The 21479-nt window shown below is 37.6% G+C and overlaps 1 protein-coding gene across 1 annotated transcript in view; it reads left to right on the top strand.

Annotated features, from left to right (window-relative positions):
• The window catches only part of JMY (junction mediating and regulatory protein, p53 cofactor), a 95384-nt gene extending 75062 nt beyond the window's left edge, over positions 1-20322 (top strand). The window contains exons 8-11 of the mRNA XM_028114578.2: positions 6957-7052; positions 9193-9793; positions 11241-11551; positions 15774-20322. Coding sequence (XP_027970379.1) covers positions 6957-7052; positions 9193-9793; positions 11241-11548 — 1005 coding nt within the window. The 3' untranslated portion in view covers positions 11549-11551; positions 15774-20322. The remainder of the gene's footprint in view (positions 1-6956; positions 7053-9192; positions 9794-11240; positions 11552-15773) is intronic.
• The last annotated feature ends 1157 nt before the right edge of the window (positions 20323-21479 follow it).

Below are 21479 nucleotides of genomic sequence, written 5' to 3' on the forward strand. Positions count from 1 at the left end.
AGTTGTACTTTTGGTGCTGTATCTAAAAAGTCCTCTCCAAACCCGGGGTCATCTGTATTTTCTCAAAACTGTGTTATATTTTGAGAGCTTTATAGTTTATTTTACATTTAAGTCTGTGATCTGTTTTGAGTTAATGTATGTGAAGGGTGTAGGGTCTGTAGCTAAACTTCTTTTTAAATGTGAGTGTGTAGTTGTTCCAACACCATTTCTTTAAAAAAAAACACAAAAACTGTCATTTCTCCATTGGATTGCCTTTGCTCTTCTGTTAAAGATCAGTTGATTAAATATATTTGGGTCTACTTTGTACTCTGTGTTGTTATATTGATCTAGGTCTTCTGCTGCTCCAAAGCTAGTCAGTAACCACAAAATAAGCAACTGACATTTTGACTAGGATTACATCATATGTATAGGTTAAGTTTCAGAATAATGGACACCTTAATATTGTGTCTTCCTGTCTATAAACAAGGAATTAGCTATTTATTAAGATCTTTTTTGATTTCTTTTATAAGTTTTATAGTTGGCCTCATATAGATCTTATTCATATTTTATTAGATTTGTACCTAAATCTTTCTCTTTTTTTGATGGTAATGTAGTTTTGTTTTGTTTTTTTTTAAAGATTTTATTTATTTATTTGACAGAGAGAGACACAGTGAGAGAGGGAACACAAGCAGGGGAGTGGGAGAGGGAGAAGCAGGCCTCCCGCCAAGCAGGGAGCCCGAGGCGGGGCTCGATCCCAGGACCCCGGGATCATGGCCCGAGCCGAAGGCAGACGCTTAACCGACTGAGCCACCCAGGCGCCCCTGTAAATAGTTTTTAATATTAAACTTTGAGATGTTCGTTGCTGGTACATTAGAAAGCATTTGGCTTTTCTATGTCAACCTTGTATCCTGTAGCCGAGCTATAATCCACTCATTAGTCCAGGAGCTTTCTTTTTCTGTTGGTTCTTTTAGGTTTTCTACATGAACGGTCTTGTCATCTGCAAATGAAGAGAGGTGTATTTCTTCTATCCCAATCTGTACACCTTTTACTTAACTCCACTTTTTCCAGTAGCTAGGGCTTTCAGTATGATGCTCACCAAGAAGGAATGGTGAGAGGGGACAGCTTTGTCTTCTCCTGATCTTAACAAGAAGACGTCTTGTTTCTGACCATTAACTACCATGCTTAGCTATAGGGTTTTCTGTAGATATTCCTTATCAAGGTGAGGAACTTACTCTCTGTGATTTACTGAGATCATTAGTTCACTTTTTTAAAAAATTGCATTAGAAATCTTCTACTCCCAGCATCGCTCCACCTCATTATGTCTGTAGTGTATTACCCTGATAGTAGTCTTTTCAGACACCGTGTCTTAGATTACTCAACCAATAATTTTAAATTTCATTGAATAGTAGAAATGCTGACATGACCATATCACTGTATGTGCTTATATAGTGTTTGTCACCCTAAAGGCCAAATGGCTTAAATTTTTCTGTATTAATCCCTTAAGCTCATTTTGGCACATATTAGTTAAAGTTGCCCGTTACTCTTGATTTTAAACACATAAAAGTAGCCAAACTACCCATAAACTGTAAAATTCATCATTCTCCAAGAAACTAGAAATAGCAAAATTAATTCTTGCACTTTTATTTTTCATTGTGCTTTTCATAGATCAGAAACTGCCTTGTAAACGGTAGATAATGGACCAAACAGGCAAATAAGAACGCCTCCTATCAGCCTCCGTATCTGTGCCGTCAGAGTGCTCTTGAGATCCCATGCTTAAACATTACTCTATGATTTTGCCACTACTTTGGTAGATGTAGTAACTAAATTTTTTTTTTTTTTTAGATTTTTATTTATTTGACAGCACAAACGGGGAGTAGCAGGTAGAGGGAGTGGGAGAAGCAGGTTCCCCACAGAGCAGGGAGCCCAATGCTCCTGGGATCATGACCTGAGCCAAAGGCAGACACAACTGAAGGAGCTATGAGGCGCCCCTAATTAGTTTTTTAGAATGACTATCAAATCCTTTCTCCAAGAGTTTCTTAGGGCAAAGAAGAGTAAAAATGAGGAAACTGATACTTGAGATCTCAAAGATAAATGTCATCTGCCTTTTAATTCTGCCGAATACCAGCTTTGGGTGGAATGCTAAGTATGGGAGATGAGCCCACTAACCATCTCCTTTTCCTTAACATGCATAACTGTAGGAAAAGGCAAGTTGGCTTACATTAAAATAAATCATTGTTTTTCTTTTCTCCTTTTTAAAGATTTTATTTATTTATTTGGCAGAGAGAGAGAGAGTACAAGCAGTGGGGAGCAGCAGGCAGAGGGAGAGGGAGATCCCTGCTGAGCAGCGAGCCCGATGCGGGGCTCGATCCCAGGACCCTGGGAACATGACCTGAGCCGAAGGCAGGTGCTTAACTGACTAAGCCACCCAGGCGCCCCAAATCATTGTTTTTCAAAGCTAGTTTTAAACCACCTTTATTAAAATCTCTTGGGTGGTTTAAAATGCGCATTCCTAGATACTAACATTATTGTCTCAAAAATTTATTCTGGAAATCCTTGCAAATTAAATAAGATTAAGGAAGTTTATTTTAATATTTGATAGTAAGCCTCTGAAACAATAAAGAAAATGTAAAGCTACTTTTTTTTTTTAAGCTCAGAGACAAATTGAGTAAGAGAAGGAAATGGTGGTGGGGACACAAGTCAGTTTTCCCATTAAAAAGTGAATTCTTGTTTTATTAACCACATTCATAACTGATGGGTTTCACTTCAAGAAAGTACAAACAGGGGCGCTTGGGTGGCTCAGTCGGTTAAGCGTCTGCCTTCGGCTCAGGTGATGATCCCAGGGTCCTGGGATCGAGTCCCACATCAGGATCCCTGCTCAGCGGGAAGCCTCCTTCTCCCTCTCCCACTCCCCCTGCTTGTGTTCCCTGTCTCACTGTGTCTCTCTCTGTCAAAAAAAAAAAGTACAAACAATAATTTTAAGGTGTAGTTTATGAAAACTGATCAGAAGTTTTAAGATTATTTTGGTTACAGTGGTTTTTTTAAAAACCATTTTTTGACAGTTTTTTTAATTCATGTATTTCCATACAACATTGTGCAAATTTAAGATGTAGCATATTGATTTGATGCATTCCATTTGCAGTATGATTGCCATTGCTAACATCTCTATGGTATCACATAAGTACAATCTCTTGTAGTGTTGAACAGTTAAGATGTAGTCTCTTATCTAGTTTGTTGTTCATAATACTTTCTTTTCTAACAGAAGATATTTTAAAATTGAAATGTAGTTGACACACAACGGTATGTTAGTTTCAGTTTCGGGTGTACAGATACTGATGTGACAGTTCTCTACATCATGCTGTCTTCACTGCCAGTGCAGCTCCCGCCTGTCACCGCACAGCACTGTGACAGTACCACTGACTGCATTCCCTGCGCTGCATCTTTTATCCCTGTGAGTTACTCATTGCATAGCTGGAAGCTAGTACCTTCCATTGCCCTCCAAGCACCTTTTCCCACCTGCCCATCTCTCTTCCCTCTGGAAACCACAAGTTTGTTCTTTGTACTGATGGGTCTGTTTCTGCTTTTTTGTTGTTGTTTATTTTGTTTTTTAAATGCCACATGTAAGTGAGATCATAAAACATTTGTCTGATTTACTTCACTTAGCATAATACCCCCTAGGTCCATCCATGTTGTTACAGATGGCAAGATCTCATTCTTTTTATGGCTGAGTAATATTCCATTGTACATACCCATCTCCATCCACTCATCTTTTGATGGACACTTTGGTTGCTTACATATTTTGGCTATTGTGAATAATGCTGCAACAAACATAGGGGTGCATATAGCCTTTTGAATTAAAGTTTTCGTATTCTTTGGGTAAATACCCAAAAGTGGAATTACTATATCATGGGATATTTCTATTTTTAGTTTTTTTGAGGAGCCTCCATACTGTTGTCCACAGTGGCTGCCCCAGTTTACCCTCCTACCAACAGTGCACGAGGCTTCCTTTTGTCCACGTCCTTGCCAACACTTGTTATTTCTTGTCTTTTTCATTCTAGCCATTCTGACAGGTGTAAGGTGATATGTCACTGTGGTTTTGATTTTCATTTCCCCAATTATTAGTGATGTTGAGCATTTTTTCATGTGTCTGTTGGCCATTTGAATATCTTTTGAAAAATCCTCTGCCCATTTTAAAGTAGATTATTATTTTTTTCTCTGGTATTGTTGTATAAGTTCTTTATATATTTCAGATTTAATGCCTTTCTGGACATATTTGCAAATATCTTCTTTCATTCAGCAGGTTGTCTTTTCATTCTGCTGATGGTTTCCTTCACTGTGCCAAAATTTTTTATATTGGTGTAGTCCCAGTACTTGATTTTTGCTTTTGTTTCCTTTGCCTGAGGAGACCTATCTAGAAAAATGTTGCTAAGGCTGTTGTCCAAGAGATTACTGCCTGTGCTCTCTTCTTTTTCCTCTTTTTCACCACCTGCACCTCCAGCAGGGTCCGTTTCTTACTTGGTGCTTGACAGCTAAACCTCCAGGTCTATTTAATGCCTGTTCTTCCTCAGCACCACGTACACATCCCTTCTGCTTTCCTAGGGCTTACGATAGGGCCTGGCTGACAGGTAATTGATGTGTTTGATGGAAGAATGGAATTTCTTTATCTTCAGCTGCTTTTCCCCTAACATATTACTCTCTTAGATGGTATTTTAACGTGCCATCCTTTTTTATTACACGATCTTAAAAAAGTTTCCTTGCTCTTAATATTTTCTAATTTTATTTTACTATCTATAAGCAAGGTGGTTTTTTTCCTGAATAATTGAGTATCCTGATGTGTATAAATTTTGATCACTTACCAGATTTAAAAAAGCATATTCTAAACTTTTTCTTTACTGCTACTTTAAAATTTCTTCTATTAAAAGCAATTTTAATTAGTGGCTTGCAAAAATGCTTCTCAACCATTCTTACTCATTTTTAAAAACCTTACTGTGTTTATAAAAAGACATTAATGATTGTTATAAAAGAATAAAGCAATACAGAAAAAAAACTATGAAGAAAAAAACCACCAAAATAGATTATCACAACTCCTCTTCCTGAGTTTATTTTGATTCATCTTAGAGCTAGATTTCATTGAGGTACCATTTCAGGAAAGTTTTATGGTTACCATATATTCTATGTTCTGGCATTTCCTAAGAGACAATTTGTCTAGGTCATACTGTCATATTTTCTCTCCACCAAATTTGGAGACATTGTTAAACACTTTCTTGTAGCTTTGAATGTTGCAGTGAGAGGCCTGAGGTTTCCCCTCCCTCCACCCATCCTCCATGAGACTTGAGTTTTCTGCGTGGATACTCATAAAGAGTCTTTGTTTGTTGTGGAAGTCTAGTAACTTTACCACGTGATCATTGTGCATCAGTGTTTCCTGAAACTGGATGCTCACTTTCAGCCTAAAGATTCAAATCATCCTTTAGATTTCAGTATAATCATCCAAGACAAATGAAGTAGTAACTCTCACTAGAAATTGTCCAGGGAAAAGCTGGTGGGAAACAAGAGAGGTAATAGAGTAAGATAATAATGGAAAATTGAATTTGAAAAGGACAAATGGAAGAGAGACAAGTTAATGACACACTGGAGACCACGGTCCTCTTCACACGAAATTAATTGATCTTGTAGGAGGTATCTCCTAGTTTTTAAAACAAAGCAGGAAATAAAATCATAGCCTTTTCATTTAATTCTTGTTCTGTGAAATCAGATTTAATTCGATACCTTTTAGGTGATTCAGCAGCATAAGGAATTTTATTTTTTAATTCCAGTATGGTTAACATACAGTGTTGTGTTTGTTTCATGTGTATAATATAATCGTTTAACAATTCTTTACATTACTCAGTGCATATCATGAAACGTGTACTCTTAATCCCCATCACATCTTTCACCCTTTCCTCCCACCCACCTCTCCTCTGGCAGTGATCTATTCTCTATAGTTAAGAATCTGTTTCTTGGTTTGTCTTTTTCCTTTACTCATTTGTTTCTTAAATTCCACATGTGAGTGAAATCATATGGTATTTGTCTTTCTCTTATTTCACTTAGCATTATACTCCTAGGTCCATCCATGTTGTTGCAGATGGCAAGTTTTCATTATTTTTATGGCTGAGCAATATTGTTTTATATATGCCAAAGCTTCTTTATTCATTTATCTATAGGTGGACACTTGGGCTGCTGCCATAATTTGGCTATGGTAAATAGTGCTGCAGTAGACATAGGAGTGCATATATCTTTTCCAATTAGTGTTTGCATATTCTTTAGGTAAATACCTAGTAGTGGAATTACTGGATCATAAGGTAATTCTATTTTTAATTTTTTGAGGAGCCTCCATACTCCAGACATATAAACTGTTTTCCACAGTTACTACCAGTTAGCATTAACATAGGGAAATTTTTAAATTTCTGTGCAGATAACTCAGTTTCAAGGTGTGATACTAATCCAGATGATTCATGAATACTGAGAGAAATACTTTTTTTTCCTAACTGCTGATTATATTGTTTGAATGATGGTGCAGTATCTAAACTATTGGCCAGGTGGCTGCTGATTTTATTTTTAAGGTGAACTGTTTGATTTTGCAGAATAGAGCAGCTACAGGTATTTTATATTTAAACTCTTTAAGCCAGAACCTCAAAGATGGAACATTTTTTAATCTAGAGAAGATATGATTTTACTTTTCAGAGTAAACATCTTTAATTGTGGGTAAATGCAAAAAAAGAAACAGTATTTTTTTTGTCAGCATATCATTGTGAATTTTAAAACTATGATTTCTATTAAAAACTAGTAGTTTCATGCTATGAAACACTTTGTTTAATGAATCATTCTTTGGAGTTACCCATTTTACATATTGGGAGAACTCCTCCCCCCCACTCCTACCCCCTAGTTAATAATAAAAATGAATGGGACACATCATAATGGAATTACTATTAATTTTTTACCAGAAGAGAGAAAAATTGCATGACGAAGAAGAAAGAAAAAGTGCTTGGGTTAGCCAGGAGAGACAAAGAACACTGGATAGACTTCGAACTTTTAAACAGGTAATAAATGTATGATCAATTTATTTTTCATTGCTTTTTTAAACAGCTACATATATAGTCCTATTGGAAGATTATGAGAAAAACTTAGGTTTTCCTTTATAATTTAGAAAATAAAATTATTGGGGGGATGGGCTGATGGGTTGATGGACAATAAGGTAATGAGCAATGTGTGTTCTATGCAACTGATGAATCACAGTTCTACCCTAAAAATAATATACTATTTGTTAACGACCTTGAATTTAAATAAAGCCAAAAAAAAAAAATTATTTTAGAGGTACCTGGGTAGCTAAGTTGGTTAAGCGTCTGACTCTTGATTTTCTCTCAGGTCATGATCTCAGGATTGAGAGATCAAGCCCCGTGTCCGGCTCTGCGCTTGGCAGAGTATACTCTAGATTCGCTCCTCTCTCTTCTCTCAAATAAATAAATAAAATACTAAAATAATTTTTTAAATTAATGTTTGATTACAGGGCTACCTTTCTTCTGTGTGTGTATGTGTTTGTTTTAAAGATATCATTAGAGAGAGAGAGAGAGTGGGGGCAGGGGCAGGAGGAGGAGGAGAGTCTTTTTTTTTTTTAAATAAAAATTTTTTTTTTTTAATTTTATTTATTTGACAGAGAGAGACACAGTGAGAGAGGGAACACAAGCAGGGGAGTGAGAGAGGGAGAAGCATACTCCCCGTGGAGCAGGGAGCCCGATGCGGGGCTCGATCCCAGGACGCTGGAATCTTGACCTGAGCCGAAGGCAGACACTTAACGACTGAGCCACCCAGGCGCCCTGAGGAAGAGAGTCTCAAGCAGACTCTGTGCATTGAGTGTGGAGCCTGACACGGGGCTTGATTTCACGACCCTGAGATCATGAGATCATGACCTGAGCTGAAACCAAGAGTCGGTCACTTAACTGACTGCACCACCCAGGCACCCCATACCTTTCTTCCATTTGTGTACCACATTAATACCCTCGTGCCATTGGTCTACCACTTCAGTAGGATAAGAGGAATGGTCAGGGCCTCTGGCAAACCTGGATTTTTAAAAATTTTTATGTATGTATGTATGTATTTTAGTTTTATAAAGTTAATTAGTTCACAACTGACTATAGAGTCCATTTCAGGCATCAACTTGTTATTAATAGCACATACAATAATAACCTGTGGGAACAATCTATGGAAGTGATCCTGCCAGAATTAGCGAGTGGATCAAGCTACATGAGAAATATTTTGGCAGTTCTCTTGCGAGGCTAACAACCCATGAACCTGGATGCCAGTATCACAGCAGCCAGACATTTCCTTGGAACTGTGTTTAAGCTGAATGGTTCTAGTTGCAGAAGTGCTCAGGAGTCTTACTTCATGGTCTGTGCTGACAAGGATAAACCTTGTGTTAAGTAAATATTGTTCACCAGATCCATTAATGCTAGGTTTTACTGTAGTAAAAGATAGAAAAAGAGTTGTGTATACTAGTACTAAAAATTTTATTCCCTCTCTTTCCCTCATAAAAATGTATATATTGTTTATTTTTTTTTAATTTTTAAAGAAGATTTTATTTATTTGACAGAGTGATGGAGAAGCAGATCCCCTGCTGAGGGGGGAGCCCAACGTGGGGCTTGATCCCAGGACACCTGGGATCATAACCTGAGCCAAAAGGCAGCCACTTAACCAACTGAGCCACCTAGGCACCCCCCCAAGAAACATTTTTAAAAAGAACATTAATTTTTAATTTTTTATCTGTAAGCATGTGAAAATACATGTGAAGCTAATAGTTTCATAGCTTTCTGTGTACCAATATCATTTATGTTTCGTATTTTGTCTCGCTATTTTGTCATTAAAATTAGTAATTTCAGCCATTAAAAATCTTTAAATCCTATGGTAATTCTGAACAGTTGGCTTCTTAAGTGGATAAGAGAGGACCAGGGCCTTGATAAAGGATTTGATAAGCAAATAGAGTTCAGTGATAATTGTCGAAAGGTATTATGCTGTGGTATTATGCTTTGGTATTGTAGTTTTCTGTTTTAACTTTATTAAAGAACTTTCCCTGAAAAATCAAAAAAGGTCCAAAATAACATCTTGCATCTGAAGGAGAAAATAGCCATTTGTTGATAAATTGTTTTAACGTAATTTGACCAGTTACGATACCTTCTGATTTTTTAGAGGTACCCTGGCCAAGTCATACTTAAATCAACCAGATTGCGCCTGGCTCATTCAAGAAGAAGAAGCACAGCCAGTCCCGTGCCCTGTGAGGACCAGTGTGACTCTCTGCCAGGAGCGCCCCACGTAGAAGAGAAAAATGAAATGGTGGAGGAAGGAAGAGGGAAGCTCACATCATTGCAGAAAACAGAAGCCCAGAGCCTCGCACAGCTTGAAGATAGTTCATTAGCACAACTTGAAGCCCCTTCATTACCTCTCAGTGGTGTTACCTCTGAACTGCCGCCCGCGGTTTCTCTTCCACTTTTGAATAATACTGACCTCGAACCGGGTTCTGTTACCATAGCGCCACTCCCCCCACCTCTTCCTCCAACACCCCCTCCGCCCCCACCCCCTCCTCCCCCTCCCCCACCGCCGCCCCCTCTGCCTCTTGCCAAGGACCACTCCTTGGAGACCCTGGAGAAAGGTCAGCTTGGTAGAGAGGGGAGCGAGATGAGGACCGCGGAGCCTGCTAGCACACCACCCGCACAGCTATTTGACAGCAGCCAGCTGGTCAGTGCCCGGAAGCGGCTCAGAAAGACTGCTGAAGCTTTGCAGAGGAGGAGAGGTAAGTTCGACAGACACATTCACGTTCCTCTGCTGAATAGAGTGAGACGTAAGCACAGGACTTTCTATTTCATAGCACCCTACAGAGCTTAAAACATTTCATTTTCGGACATTATTCGACAGCAGATAGGTTTTCATGGTCCCAGCTTGGCGGAAATCCTACCAACCCACATCGGCAAATGTGTATAGACACAGGAATGTGTACCTTCTTGAGCTCTTAGAGATGTTTTAAAAACTATATATTTTGAAGTGATACTTGGTCTCTCTGGTAATACATAGGAAGTGGTTCCTTCTGTGTTTAAAATAAAATCTGATTTAACCTAGGAAATACAAGGAAGGTATTCACATCAGAGAAAGTAAGCCAGCTGGGCAGGACTGTCACACTAGGATGACGTTGGCAGGACCATGTAACATTTGGTCACATATTTATTGAGGGCCTTGGTATTCTCTGTACGAAAAAGCAAGGAAGGGGACGCCTGGGTGGCTCAGTCGTTAAGCATCTGCCTTCGGCTCAGGTCATGGTCCCGGGGTCCTGGGATCGAGCCCCGCATCGGGCTCCCTGCTCAGCGGGGAGTCTGCTTCTCCCTCTCCCTCTGCCTGCCACTCCCCCTGCTTGTGTTCCCTTTCTCTCTCTCTCTCTCTCTGTCAGGTAAATAAATAAAATCTTAAAATAAAAAATGAAGAATGGGGAGTAACATATACAATTTACTGCATGTCAGATAAGCCTTAATAAAGCTGTTCTTGGAAAGAACAGAATAATCCTGGTCCGTAGATTTCATTGGTAGAATATTATATAAAACAATGTGCATGTTAAATTTTAATCTGAGAGACCATACTGTAAAATATTTCTTACCATAACTGGAGTAGAATTTTATATGTAGAACAACTAAATGGAAAAAAACAGAACAGTCACTGTAGTCAGGGCACCTGGCTGGCTCAGTCATTAGAGCATGCAACTCTTGATCCTCAGGGGCAGGAGTTTGAGCCCCCATTGGGCATAGAGTTTACTTAATGATAAAAAAAAAAAACCTCTTTAAAAGAAAAATAAAAAATCACCATAGTGAATCAAAACTTAGTTCTTTAAAATTACATTTGTAACTCAATTGCTGTCTGAATTTAGATTGAGCTGGTGCATTATGGAAATCCTTTGGGAGTCTCACCCATTATATTCCCAAAGAGCACCTTCTAGCTCCCAATCTGCTTGCTTCTCTCACATGGGAAATGATAGAAATAATAACTTGGACTTGGAGTCTGGGTGTTGTGGCTTTGTTTGTTTCTTTGTCCAAGCATAATTGGGATCCCATGTGTTCCTGGGAAACCTTCAGTCCAAACTTCATGGTCCATATTGTTTTCCATGTCCTTGGCTAACACAGTCCTAAAGTCTAGAGGTTGCCAGTTGGACTCTTAATCATGATCCTAACTGTCATTGTTCTCTTTCATTTGTAAAGTGAGCTCACCCATGGATGAGGTGCTAGCTTCCTTGAAGCGTGGTAGTTTTCATCTGAAAAAGGTTGAACAGCGAACTCTACCTCCTTTTCCTGATGAAGATGATAGTAATAATATCTTGGCACAAATCAGGAAAGGGGTAAAATTGAAGAAGGTACAGAAGGAAGTTCTGAGAGAATCCTTCACACTTCTGCCTGACACAGACCCTCTAACACGAAGCATCCATGAAGCTCTTAGAAGAATCAAAGAAGCGTCCCCTGAGTCAGAGGATGAAGAGGAAGCTTTGCCTTGCACAGACTGGGAAAACTAACAAGTAAATGGTCCTATTTTCTTTCGTAGCATCAGTAATACAGCTTTTCTATTGGATGAGGAGGTCTGTTAGATTTTATTGATGAGATTTATTATTTATTATACAGCTCAGTTATAGCATGGACCACAGATTTATGAACTTCAGGTTTTGTGTAGTTTCTAGAAACTTAACAGTAAAGCACTTTTCAAAAATACTGTAAATGCTGTGTTTATATCCTGCTCATGAAAAATTTCTACAGTATAGCTGTAGCCCAAATAAAGAGGTAGTCTTATCTCAGTAAAGTGACAGTCGTATTTCTTGTTTTTAAAAACAGAAAAGGCGGGACGTCTGGGTGGCTGGGTTACGCGTCTGCCTTCGGCTCTGGTCATGATCCCGGGGTCCTGGGATCAAGTCCCGCTTGGGCTCCCTGCTCGGCAGGGAGCCTGCTTCTCCCTCTCCCGCTGCTGCTCCCCCTGCTTTTGTGCTCTCTCTCTGACATGTAACATCTTTAAAAATAAATACAGAAAAGGCTTTTTCTGACTAAAGTATTTCAGGTACAAACTTAATGTGTATTGAATTTTGGTGTCTTCTTAGCTGCCTACAAAGGAATTTTCTGAGATCAGTTTAGAAAAATGATTGCATTGTCTGATTATTCAGCTTTCTAAGCTTATAAAATGAAGGTTTATCATTTTAAGGCTTATCATAGTCACTGCATGATACAGATAAAATTGCAGCTAATATAAATACGTAGTAAGTGTATGCATATCTTTCTGAGTACACCTGTGAGTACTGGTAACACATTTGGGGTTCTCCTAAAGTAATAGAGGTTTTTACTTTACCACATTTTAGTAATAAGCTAATTATGTAGTTCTATGGCACAAATTATGCTAAATACAGTCATTAAAGATAGCATATGCTATAAATAGTATATATAGAATTGATAGTAGTCCTAACTGAAATGTTACAACTTGTGCAAACTGTAATGCAAATATGCACATATATTCTAGTAAGTATCTTATACTCTCTTGATGGACTGTTTCTATGGGCTTTACAACATTCACCAAAAGTTGGGGGGGCGGGAGGGAGACTGATAGCCCTGGGAAGGAAGTAGGTAAAAATAATAAACTTACTTGTTAGCAAAGTGATTCTTAAACATGCCTGATCATAGAATTACCTGGAGAGCTTATTAAAAATGCAGATTCTTGGCTTTCACTTCCATGGATTCTGACTGAGTAGATCTGATGTATATGCAGGCATACATCTAGATTTTGAAGACATAATACAAAAAAAGGTAAACTGTGTCATTAATTTTTTTATATTACTAACATGTTGAAAGATACTGTTTGGGATATATCAAATAAAATACTACTAAAAGCAGTTTTACCTGCTCCTTTTGGGCATGGATCCATCAGGAAAATGTAGATGTTCTTCTACAGTGCTCTCATCCCTACCTCTCTGCATCAGCATCTGCACTAATCAGTAGCTTTAACAAAAAGCGGGGGGTGAAAAATCGCGTTCCCCCCGATAAGTGGTTATATATTACCTTTTTTAGTGCGCTCCAGCTAGCGTTCAGTAGCACCACTGTCCTGCCTTGGGCACTGGGCTGTTGGTATCCCTTTTTCCTCTATTTATAGAGGCCCTAATTACCACTTTGTAGGACCCCAGTGTTTTTGGATCCCAAATTAATTTCAAACCATTTGTGCTTATACCTTTGTACACTATGCTTTGTAGAAGATACGAATATATTATTGTGTCTACTCAGTATGCGACTATGTCTAGGGATTCAGCATATCTGACTGGGAATCTTCCACACTTGTCTGCCACTTCACAGTGCTTGTTACCTATCCCCTTGTCTCTTGCTTGGAGCTTCTCAGTGAGCTGCTAAGCCTATGCCTAAAACTACCATCTTAGGCACTGATTAGTTAACCCCACAGTTGGGCCTTCAATAAATGAGTGTTTTCGTCTTTTGGTTACAGCTGCCTGCAGTAGCCCAGTTAGGTACATGGCCCACCAGCACTTGCTCAGACCAGCCCATCATCTCCGTTTGTTTTCACCCATCCCACCAGATCCTGCCCAACATGTAGACATGGCAGCAGCAGTTCGTATGTTCAAGTGCTTGGGTGGTTATTTTTAGCTTTTGGCTGCTAATTTACCCTTAGAGCTATGTTAAGAATATGTCCACAGTGAATACCATTTTGAAAATTGCCTAAAAAAATTTTTTTGGCTGATTATTACTTATGGCTGGCATATGTTTTAATGTTGAGAGAAAAGTGAAATACTCCCAGAAAACACATGAGCTCAGATATCTGCAAAGTTACTTATAAAAGAACAATGTATCCTGTACCAGAAGCAAACCATAGACTACTTGTAATCCCCACCAATTTGAGCAGGCATTGATAAAGGAGCTATTCTTACTGCCTTGTATGTGGTCTTGGGAAATTGTTTTTAAGACTGAACTTTTAGATGCTTCTCTACAGATGGCTAACAGGTCTATAATTTTATTTCCTATTACAAATCTGTTTCTTGAGGGTTTTAAATCATTAATTAGCTCTTCAGAAAAAAATAATTTCTCAAAACTTCATGAAATAAAAAGTGAGTATCTCCTGTTCTGCCTTGTCTTCCTTTAAAACTCTTCTCAGTGGGGCACCCAGGTGGCTCAGCCAGTGAAGCCTCTGCCTTCAGCTTAGGTCATGATCTTGGGTCCTGGGATCGAGCCCCACATCTGGCTCCCTGCTCAGTGGGGAGTCTGCTTCTCCCTCTCCCTCTGCTGCCCCCCCCACCACTTGGGTTCTCTCTCTGTCTCAAATAAACAAATAAAATCTTTCAAAATAATAATAAAACTCTTTTCAGAAACAGCCATAGGTAATAGTGTCCTGGAAGGAAATTTCTAAACATAAGTAAATACATATAATTATATAGACTTTATATTTAGTTTCTAATTTCTTTTCTGTGGGTTCCTCCTTTAAGAAGTAACTATGATGACACTGTCTGAAAGAAATACAGTATGATCCACAGACGTAATTAAAACAGTTCTCACAGTCACACTGAAAAGGTAGAAAGGAACATACAAAATTGATTTAACTTTATTTTATATGATGTATCCAAAATAGTATATTAACCATCCTATCAATATAAAAAATTCACAATGTAGTTTATTTTTTTTTTTTACTGAGTCAGTCCAGTTTGTATTTTATACTTAGTAGCACATCTCAATTTGGATGCTAAGTATTCAGTGGTTAAAGTTGAAATGTCCTAGCAAAACAATAAAATTGCATTTAATGGAGAAAGATTTTATACTGCTTCAGATTTTAATTTAAATCAAATTAAAAATTCACTTTCTCAATCACATTGGCCACATGGCAGGTTCTCCAAAGCCACACGTAGCTACGGTATTAGGTAATGCAGAACTATAAAAATAAGTTAGGACTTGATTTATGTACATGTTCCTTTTTATCTGCCAAGTGGGTTTTTCATATAAGTGCTCCTGTGCAGTGTGTAAGCAATAGATGTCGAATACAACTATTCCGGAACTTAGCTAAAACATCTCTGTGAAGACCGGTACTAATCCTGTCCTCTACATGTCAGTATAACAAAAAACTCACTTTCTCGTGAATTTTTAAAATATCATTTAATTCTTAATAGACTGGCAGTTTATGAGGCTGGCATTTTAGGTTGTATTTGGTCCTTTTTATTGTGTAGTTCTGACAAAATTGAATAAAAGTGAATCTAACATACAACCTTCTAAGTGTTCAAAGTTGTATTCTAATTATTTTGTTTCCATTTTTATTGCTTTAAGAACACAAACGCATTTTTTTTATTTTTTTAAAATTTTTTAAGATTTATTTATTTATTTTGAGAGTGAGAATGAGAGAGAGAGGGAGAGAGAGAGAGAGAGTACATGAGAGGGGGGAGGGTCAGAGGGAGAGGCAGACTCCCTGCTGAGCCGGGAGCCCGATGCGGGACTCGATCCCAGGACTCCAGGATCATGACCTGAGCCTAAGGCAGTCGCTTAACCAACTGAGCCACCCAGGCACCCAACGCATTTTTTTAAAACATGTCTCTTATATACTGTCTTTACAAATGGCCATTTATAAGAAATATCAGTGCCAGATACTGCAAAAGTTGTGTGGGAACATATATGTGTTTACAACAACATGATACATTTAACATGGCATATTTTTAAAAGACCACAGTCTTTAGTAAGTAAATATTTTTTAATACACTGTATATTTTTGTTTGTAAACAGGTGACTCAACAGAAAGAAAAAAACACCTACAGTTGAAGATCAAAGATTTTTTTTGGAAAACAAAATTTTAAATGTGTGATTTCCCAACTGGATTCCATTAGATGCAAAGTGTGTTGGCTCAGTGCTATGAAAAAATGGAAGCACAATTGGCAAGTTAACGCTTTTCCAGTCATTCCAATATTGGTGGTTAACATGAGTTTTAGATGTGCAGTGTTCCTGATGCAATGAAGAAAAGGCCTTCCAGAGATGCCTGGTTTTTTAAGCACCTTCCCTTCCTGTCCACCCACGTACATCTTCGTAGTGGCCAGTCAAGCTAGGGGGTTGCTCTGAGTTTGAAGAACACTGGGTTGACAGAGACCTACTGTGAGCTGTATCGGGACTGCTTTGAAATCCATCTTTAAGTGCACTGAATAGTCCTCTGCTTGAAAACACAGAGCTTCTTCTGTATCAGCTCGTATAAATAGTCGGGACACTCTGAAAAAGAAGTTTATCATGATAGCTATAGGACAGGAATTGGAAAGAATCAGATGGAAATGCACTGAAAATTTCCACATTACTCATCTCCAAAGGAATTTTCATAAAGATGTTCAACATCTGAAAAGATATATAACCATGGAGATACACTTAATGTGTTTACCACAACATGATACATTTAACATGGCATATTTTTAAAAGACCACATACTCTCACACTTTGTAAGGTTTTGAAGTAAAAATTTCCATGCTTTTAAATAGCTCTTCATAATTGTGAATTTATAATAGTTTGAATTTCATGTGCAGCTTTGTTTATGAAAAGCAATACTTTGTAACTTGATAATATTTCAGATTATTTTTAGTCCTTTTGTTTGAACGATTGCTTGATTAGTGTAATTCAACATGACTTTCCTATTGAGAATCAAAAATGAGGATTCAATAATAGGGATGCAGATCTTAAGTCTGTTTAACATGCACCATTTAAGTTTTTCTTTTTATGCTCCACAGTGAAGTGTGCTCTACAAGTATGCAGAAAGTAGACAGGCAGAAAAGCCTCCTTGGATAGCATTTCACTATCTTCACATGTTTTGAGTGGAATTTGGGGAGAGCGCCTTTATTACTGTTAGGAGACCTTTTAAAACATACGTATGTAGTTCCAGGTGCTGAGTTTGCCATAATGGCACCCCGAAGGGCACATTTATATGAATGGAGCCATTATGAATTCTCAGCAGGAGTGTTGTGGGCTTGAATGAAGGTATATATGGCAGACTCGGTCTGTATTATTCTGTAGAGTGTAATTCTGCATCAGAGAGATGTTGGCCTTTATATGAAGGGAGTTAAGTAAGGACTGATGTACCAAAAAGAACTTTATTTCTTCCGAGGCATTTCTCTGGCCTAGACCCAGAAAGCAGTCCCAGAGTAAAAGTCCTCCAATGCATATGAATTGGTTTTTCAGAAGAGAGAAAACATGCTTACACCTTTGGTCACTTTAAGATGTATTTCCTTTAAAATGATTATGGAGAAAATTTTCTGTTTATTGATGAGAGTAGGAGCTTTTGCACAGTTTTTACACAATACGTTAGTTTTCTTGTATTATTTCTATATCTTACCTTGGAAGGTTAAAATATATATCTAGTATAGAGACTTAATCTTTATCGCACAGTGGGGGAGGTGGGTGTGGAATTTTCCCCGTTTGCTTCAGTAAAGCATTGAAGTGTGCTTTTCAACCAAAATAATGATTGGTTTGATTAATATAATTTGGCAAAAAAGTTTAAGCAAATTTGCAAACCTTAAAAAAAATCATGTATCAGTTTTAAGCCTTTGGATGCTTATGAATAAGTTTGGTTTTTCATTCATTGATATTTAGAAAAATACAGGAGAACTTAACATTAAATTAACAGCAAAAGCACTAGAACTTTTATATGTCAGGAATTTGCTCCCTATTTAGTGTTACAGCTGGGATTCCATTAAAAAACAGGCTCACTTAGAAATGGGTACTGTGATTTGTCTTCCAGAACCATGTTCTAGTAAGTCTGTAGTACTCTGGAGGGGGTACAGACCCCTGTGAATCCTTTTGGGGGTGCATCCACAACTCTGAGTACATCCCACTGTGGCACTTCATGAAGATTATCTCACTTGATGAGTAGGTTAAAGCAAACCCTTGTTTACAACCAGCTGTACTTATTCTCTGCTAAATAAACTTTCTCCACCACACCTATTTTCCATCCTTAAGATTCAGATTCCTACTTGCACAGAATTACAAGTTACTGCAGATCATCCACCTTTGGAGTTCTCAGTGTTAAAATTTCAAATAAGTACAGTCCACTTGTCCAGGATGAGATTACTGGTTGAATCCTCAAGTTAATTTTTTTCCTTATGTTTAAGATTTTATTTGAGAGAGAAAGAGCATGGGATCAGAAGAAGCAGGCTCCCCGCTGAGCAGGGAGCCCAATGTGGGACTCAATCCCGGGACTCCAGGATCATGACCTGAGCCGCGAAGGCAGTCGCTTAACCAACTGAGCCACCCAGGTGCCCTCCTCATGTTAATTTTAATGCAGTTTGGAACCCAACAATTCTGTAAGCATGGTTATTCCCCCTTCCTCCCCCCCCACCGCCCTTAAAAAAAAAAAAAGTGTCTTTGCTCTTATTAAATTCTAATATATTTAATTAGGATGGTAGTTACAGATGATCACATATTTCAAGTTCCACACTTGCCCATACTATTTATATGGCTTAAAATATTTGAGAGTTACATCTCAATGTGTCATTTCTGTCATAAGAATACACAAACAACTCCTTGTTTGTGCTGAATCACTTTAGAAGTTCATTTACCAATCTAGTCTCGACTAATAAATTTTAAATAGGGAAAGAGATAACTTGAGGATATTTTAAGGTTAAGATTACTGCTCACTTGAATGCCATTTTTAAACAGTTCTCCCACTTACAGTCAAAATGCTGTGTATATAACCAATGTGGTACATATAGAAAAGGTATTCCTAATCTCAAATCTGGGTGGTACTATGGTGGGGCAGTGTGGTGAAATTCCCGGCTAAAGAGGATTTTTAAAAGATGAGCAATTGTCTTGCTTACTTGATACATGTTTTATAGGTTTTGAGTTTGTGAGCAGCATAAAAACAATCATTCCCTAGTTGTACATTGAGGAACTGAAAGATCTCTTAATGTGTATTTTTAAACAAATTTAGATTCAGCCGTAAATGTTGACCAGGTATATCGTATTTTCCACAGTGGGAAAGTGGGGTTTTCCTCATTACATGAAACCGTAGGGAATTTTCTGCACTTTGATTTACTGTGTAAAATGAGGGGGCAAAAATCCTCGTTTCTAAAAGCTGAACTGTGTAGCAATTTTTGGTAACATATGGCATGGCCACTTTGCCATAAAATGTGTTAAATTCTGAGGCGTACTTAGGCCATAGCAGGCACTAAGAATTAAACCTATCAGTGGAACAAAAATGAACAGGCAGCATCCTCTGTTTGGAATGGGACCAGTGTACAATTAACACAATTTAATTTTACACATTCCTTAAGATTCCATTTTTTAATTGCATTCATTGAGTTTGTGTATAAATTTAAGTCAATGCCTAAGTCAGTTTAGTCTTAGCATAAGGAAAGTTTTTTCTTCCACTAAATACAAAGTTTTGGGGTTTTGGTTGTTTTTTTTTAACCTTTATAATTTATTTTAGTATGCACATCGTATCAGATACCAACCTGTAAAGTACTATAGTAAGGGGTCCTTTAAAGGCCTTATCAGGGAGTTCAGATTTCATATACATTATTACCAGGTTATTTGTAAGAAATCGTTTTGAACAGCTGTAAAACATTTAAAAACCGTGGCAGATGCATTAACTATTTGATAATGAGAGCAGAAACCTTAACAAGTTTTACCTAATTCTTGCACTGAATTTAAATGATAATATAAAGTTAAACGTGCATTTTAAACAGATTTTATTTCACATTTATAGCTTAGCATACAAGAAGAGCTATGCTTAGTGTTAGAGGATTGACCAGCAAGATATATTCCAGATGGAAGTGGTAAGAGAGTAGAAGCACCTTACTGTTGGAGCATATTGCATTTATTTAGTGCTCCTGAACAATTCAGTAGTTACTTCTGAACTTTGCTGCAAAGTGCTCTTTATTTTAAGCACATAAAGAGGGAATCTCTGCCTAATTGCTTTGTAAGTTGAAGCAATGGTATTTTTCATCCTATAGTCTAATTTAAAAGTTTTTCCTACAAAATGAGTTCATATTGCTGCCTAAACTATCATGTATGTAAACAGAGGAGTTTTTTTTTTTAAGGGTGAGAGGGAATCGGGGTCCTGTGTGTGTGCGCGCGTGTGTGACATGTTTGCCCATTGGGTTATTTGGAAGATACGGTCACTCTAAAACATTGTTTTACCCACAAATATAAATGTACAGCTTGGTATTTGAGGGGTTTGATTGAATTCAAATTCATAAATGTTTTTCCCCTTCCCCACTTTTATTATGCCACTGTTAAGGTGCATGTACAGAAGATACCTCGGAGGTTGACATATAATAAATATTTCATCAATGCTATTTCACATTGAATCTCAAAGCAGTCATTTGTTTTGAGAGTTAAGGGAAAGTTTTTTGTTGGTTTTTTTAAAAGTCAGGTATAACTAAGGGTGGCTCAATTTGGGGGAGTTAAGGGTGGAGAGGAAAGACCGTGGAAAGTCATTTTTAGATGTATACACAAAGGTATGGGTGTTGGTTATAGAGGTGAATTTTAACAAGGGAAGTTTTGGGTTTTTTTTCTTAAACTTGCATGTTCTATGGTTAACTATCCAAGAGTGTAACAAGTTATTCTAGCTTTTCCCAGTACTAATTATATTGGTTTTAAGAAGTCTTCATGGTCACAAGATGGCATTTTCCCTTCAATTGTGAACCAAGAGGGATAGACAATACCACCCAGACAGTGACTTCTGACTTCTTTAACTTGGACAGAATCCCCACTGTCTCGTTGAGTTTCTCGTACTGTATGTCTTGCCAAGTGTGAAACCATAATATATAGTTTGTGAAAAATGGAAGGCTACAGATCATTTTGCATGATTAAAGCCCATTAGGGCTACTGAAACTGACATGTTTTTTAGCCTTTCTGGTTAAGTGAAAATTACAATGGCAAACCAATTCACCATTTACTAGCTTTGTGCAATATTATAATGGTAGAAGCAAAACACTAGCACATTGTGCTTGGCTTTTAAAGAGGCTTTAACACCGTACATTAAATGGAAGTGTGCACAGTGTATTGTAAATGCCAACTCTTTGCAAATTTACAATACTTAAATATGCTCCATTAATATTCTAAAGTATTAAAAGTACAAAGAAAAAACTAAGCAGGCATTTATAGCAATACTCTGAAATCTCCAATAATTGTTTTGACTGTTGCCTTTTGCTCCTTAGTGCAACTTTTCTGCGTTGTAATTATTGTATTGCTTTGTATTTTCATGTTTTTTACACTCATGACTTCAGAGTTAAGTACTTGTACAGCAAGTATTGCAATCACTTTCTCTTCTTGTACATGCAGTGTAACAACATACAGTTTTGGTGCTTAACAATATTCCTTTTTTTCTTTAATAAAAGATATTTATTGAGTTAACTTCATTTTGTTTGTTTAAAATAGCACTGGTAGATATTGTCACTTCATTTCAAATAGAAGGAGCACAGCAAGTTGTGAATTTGCTGTGACATTATGAACAGG

This window comes from Eumetopias jubatus, unplaced genomic scaffold, assembly GCF_037043125.1.
Source record: "Eumetopias jubatus isolate StellerSeaLion01/CBP00866 unplaced genomic scaffold, mEumJub1_p1.0 scaffold_5, whole genome shotgun sequence".
Taxonomy (NCBI): domain Eukaryota; kingdom Metazoa; phylum Chordata; class Mammalia; order Carnivora; family Otariidae; genus Eumetopias; species Eumetopias jubatus.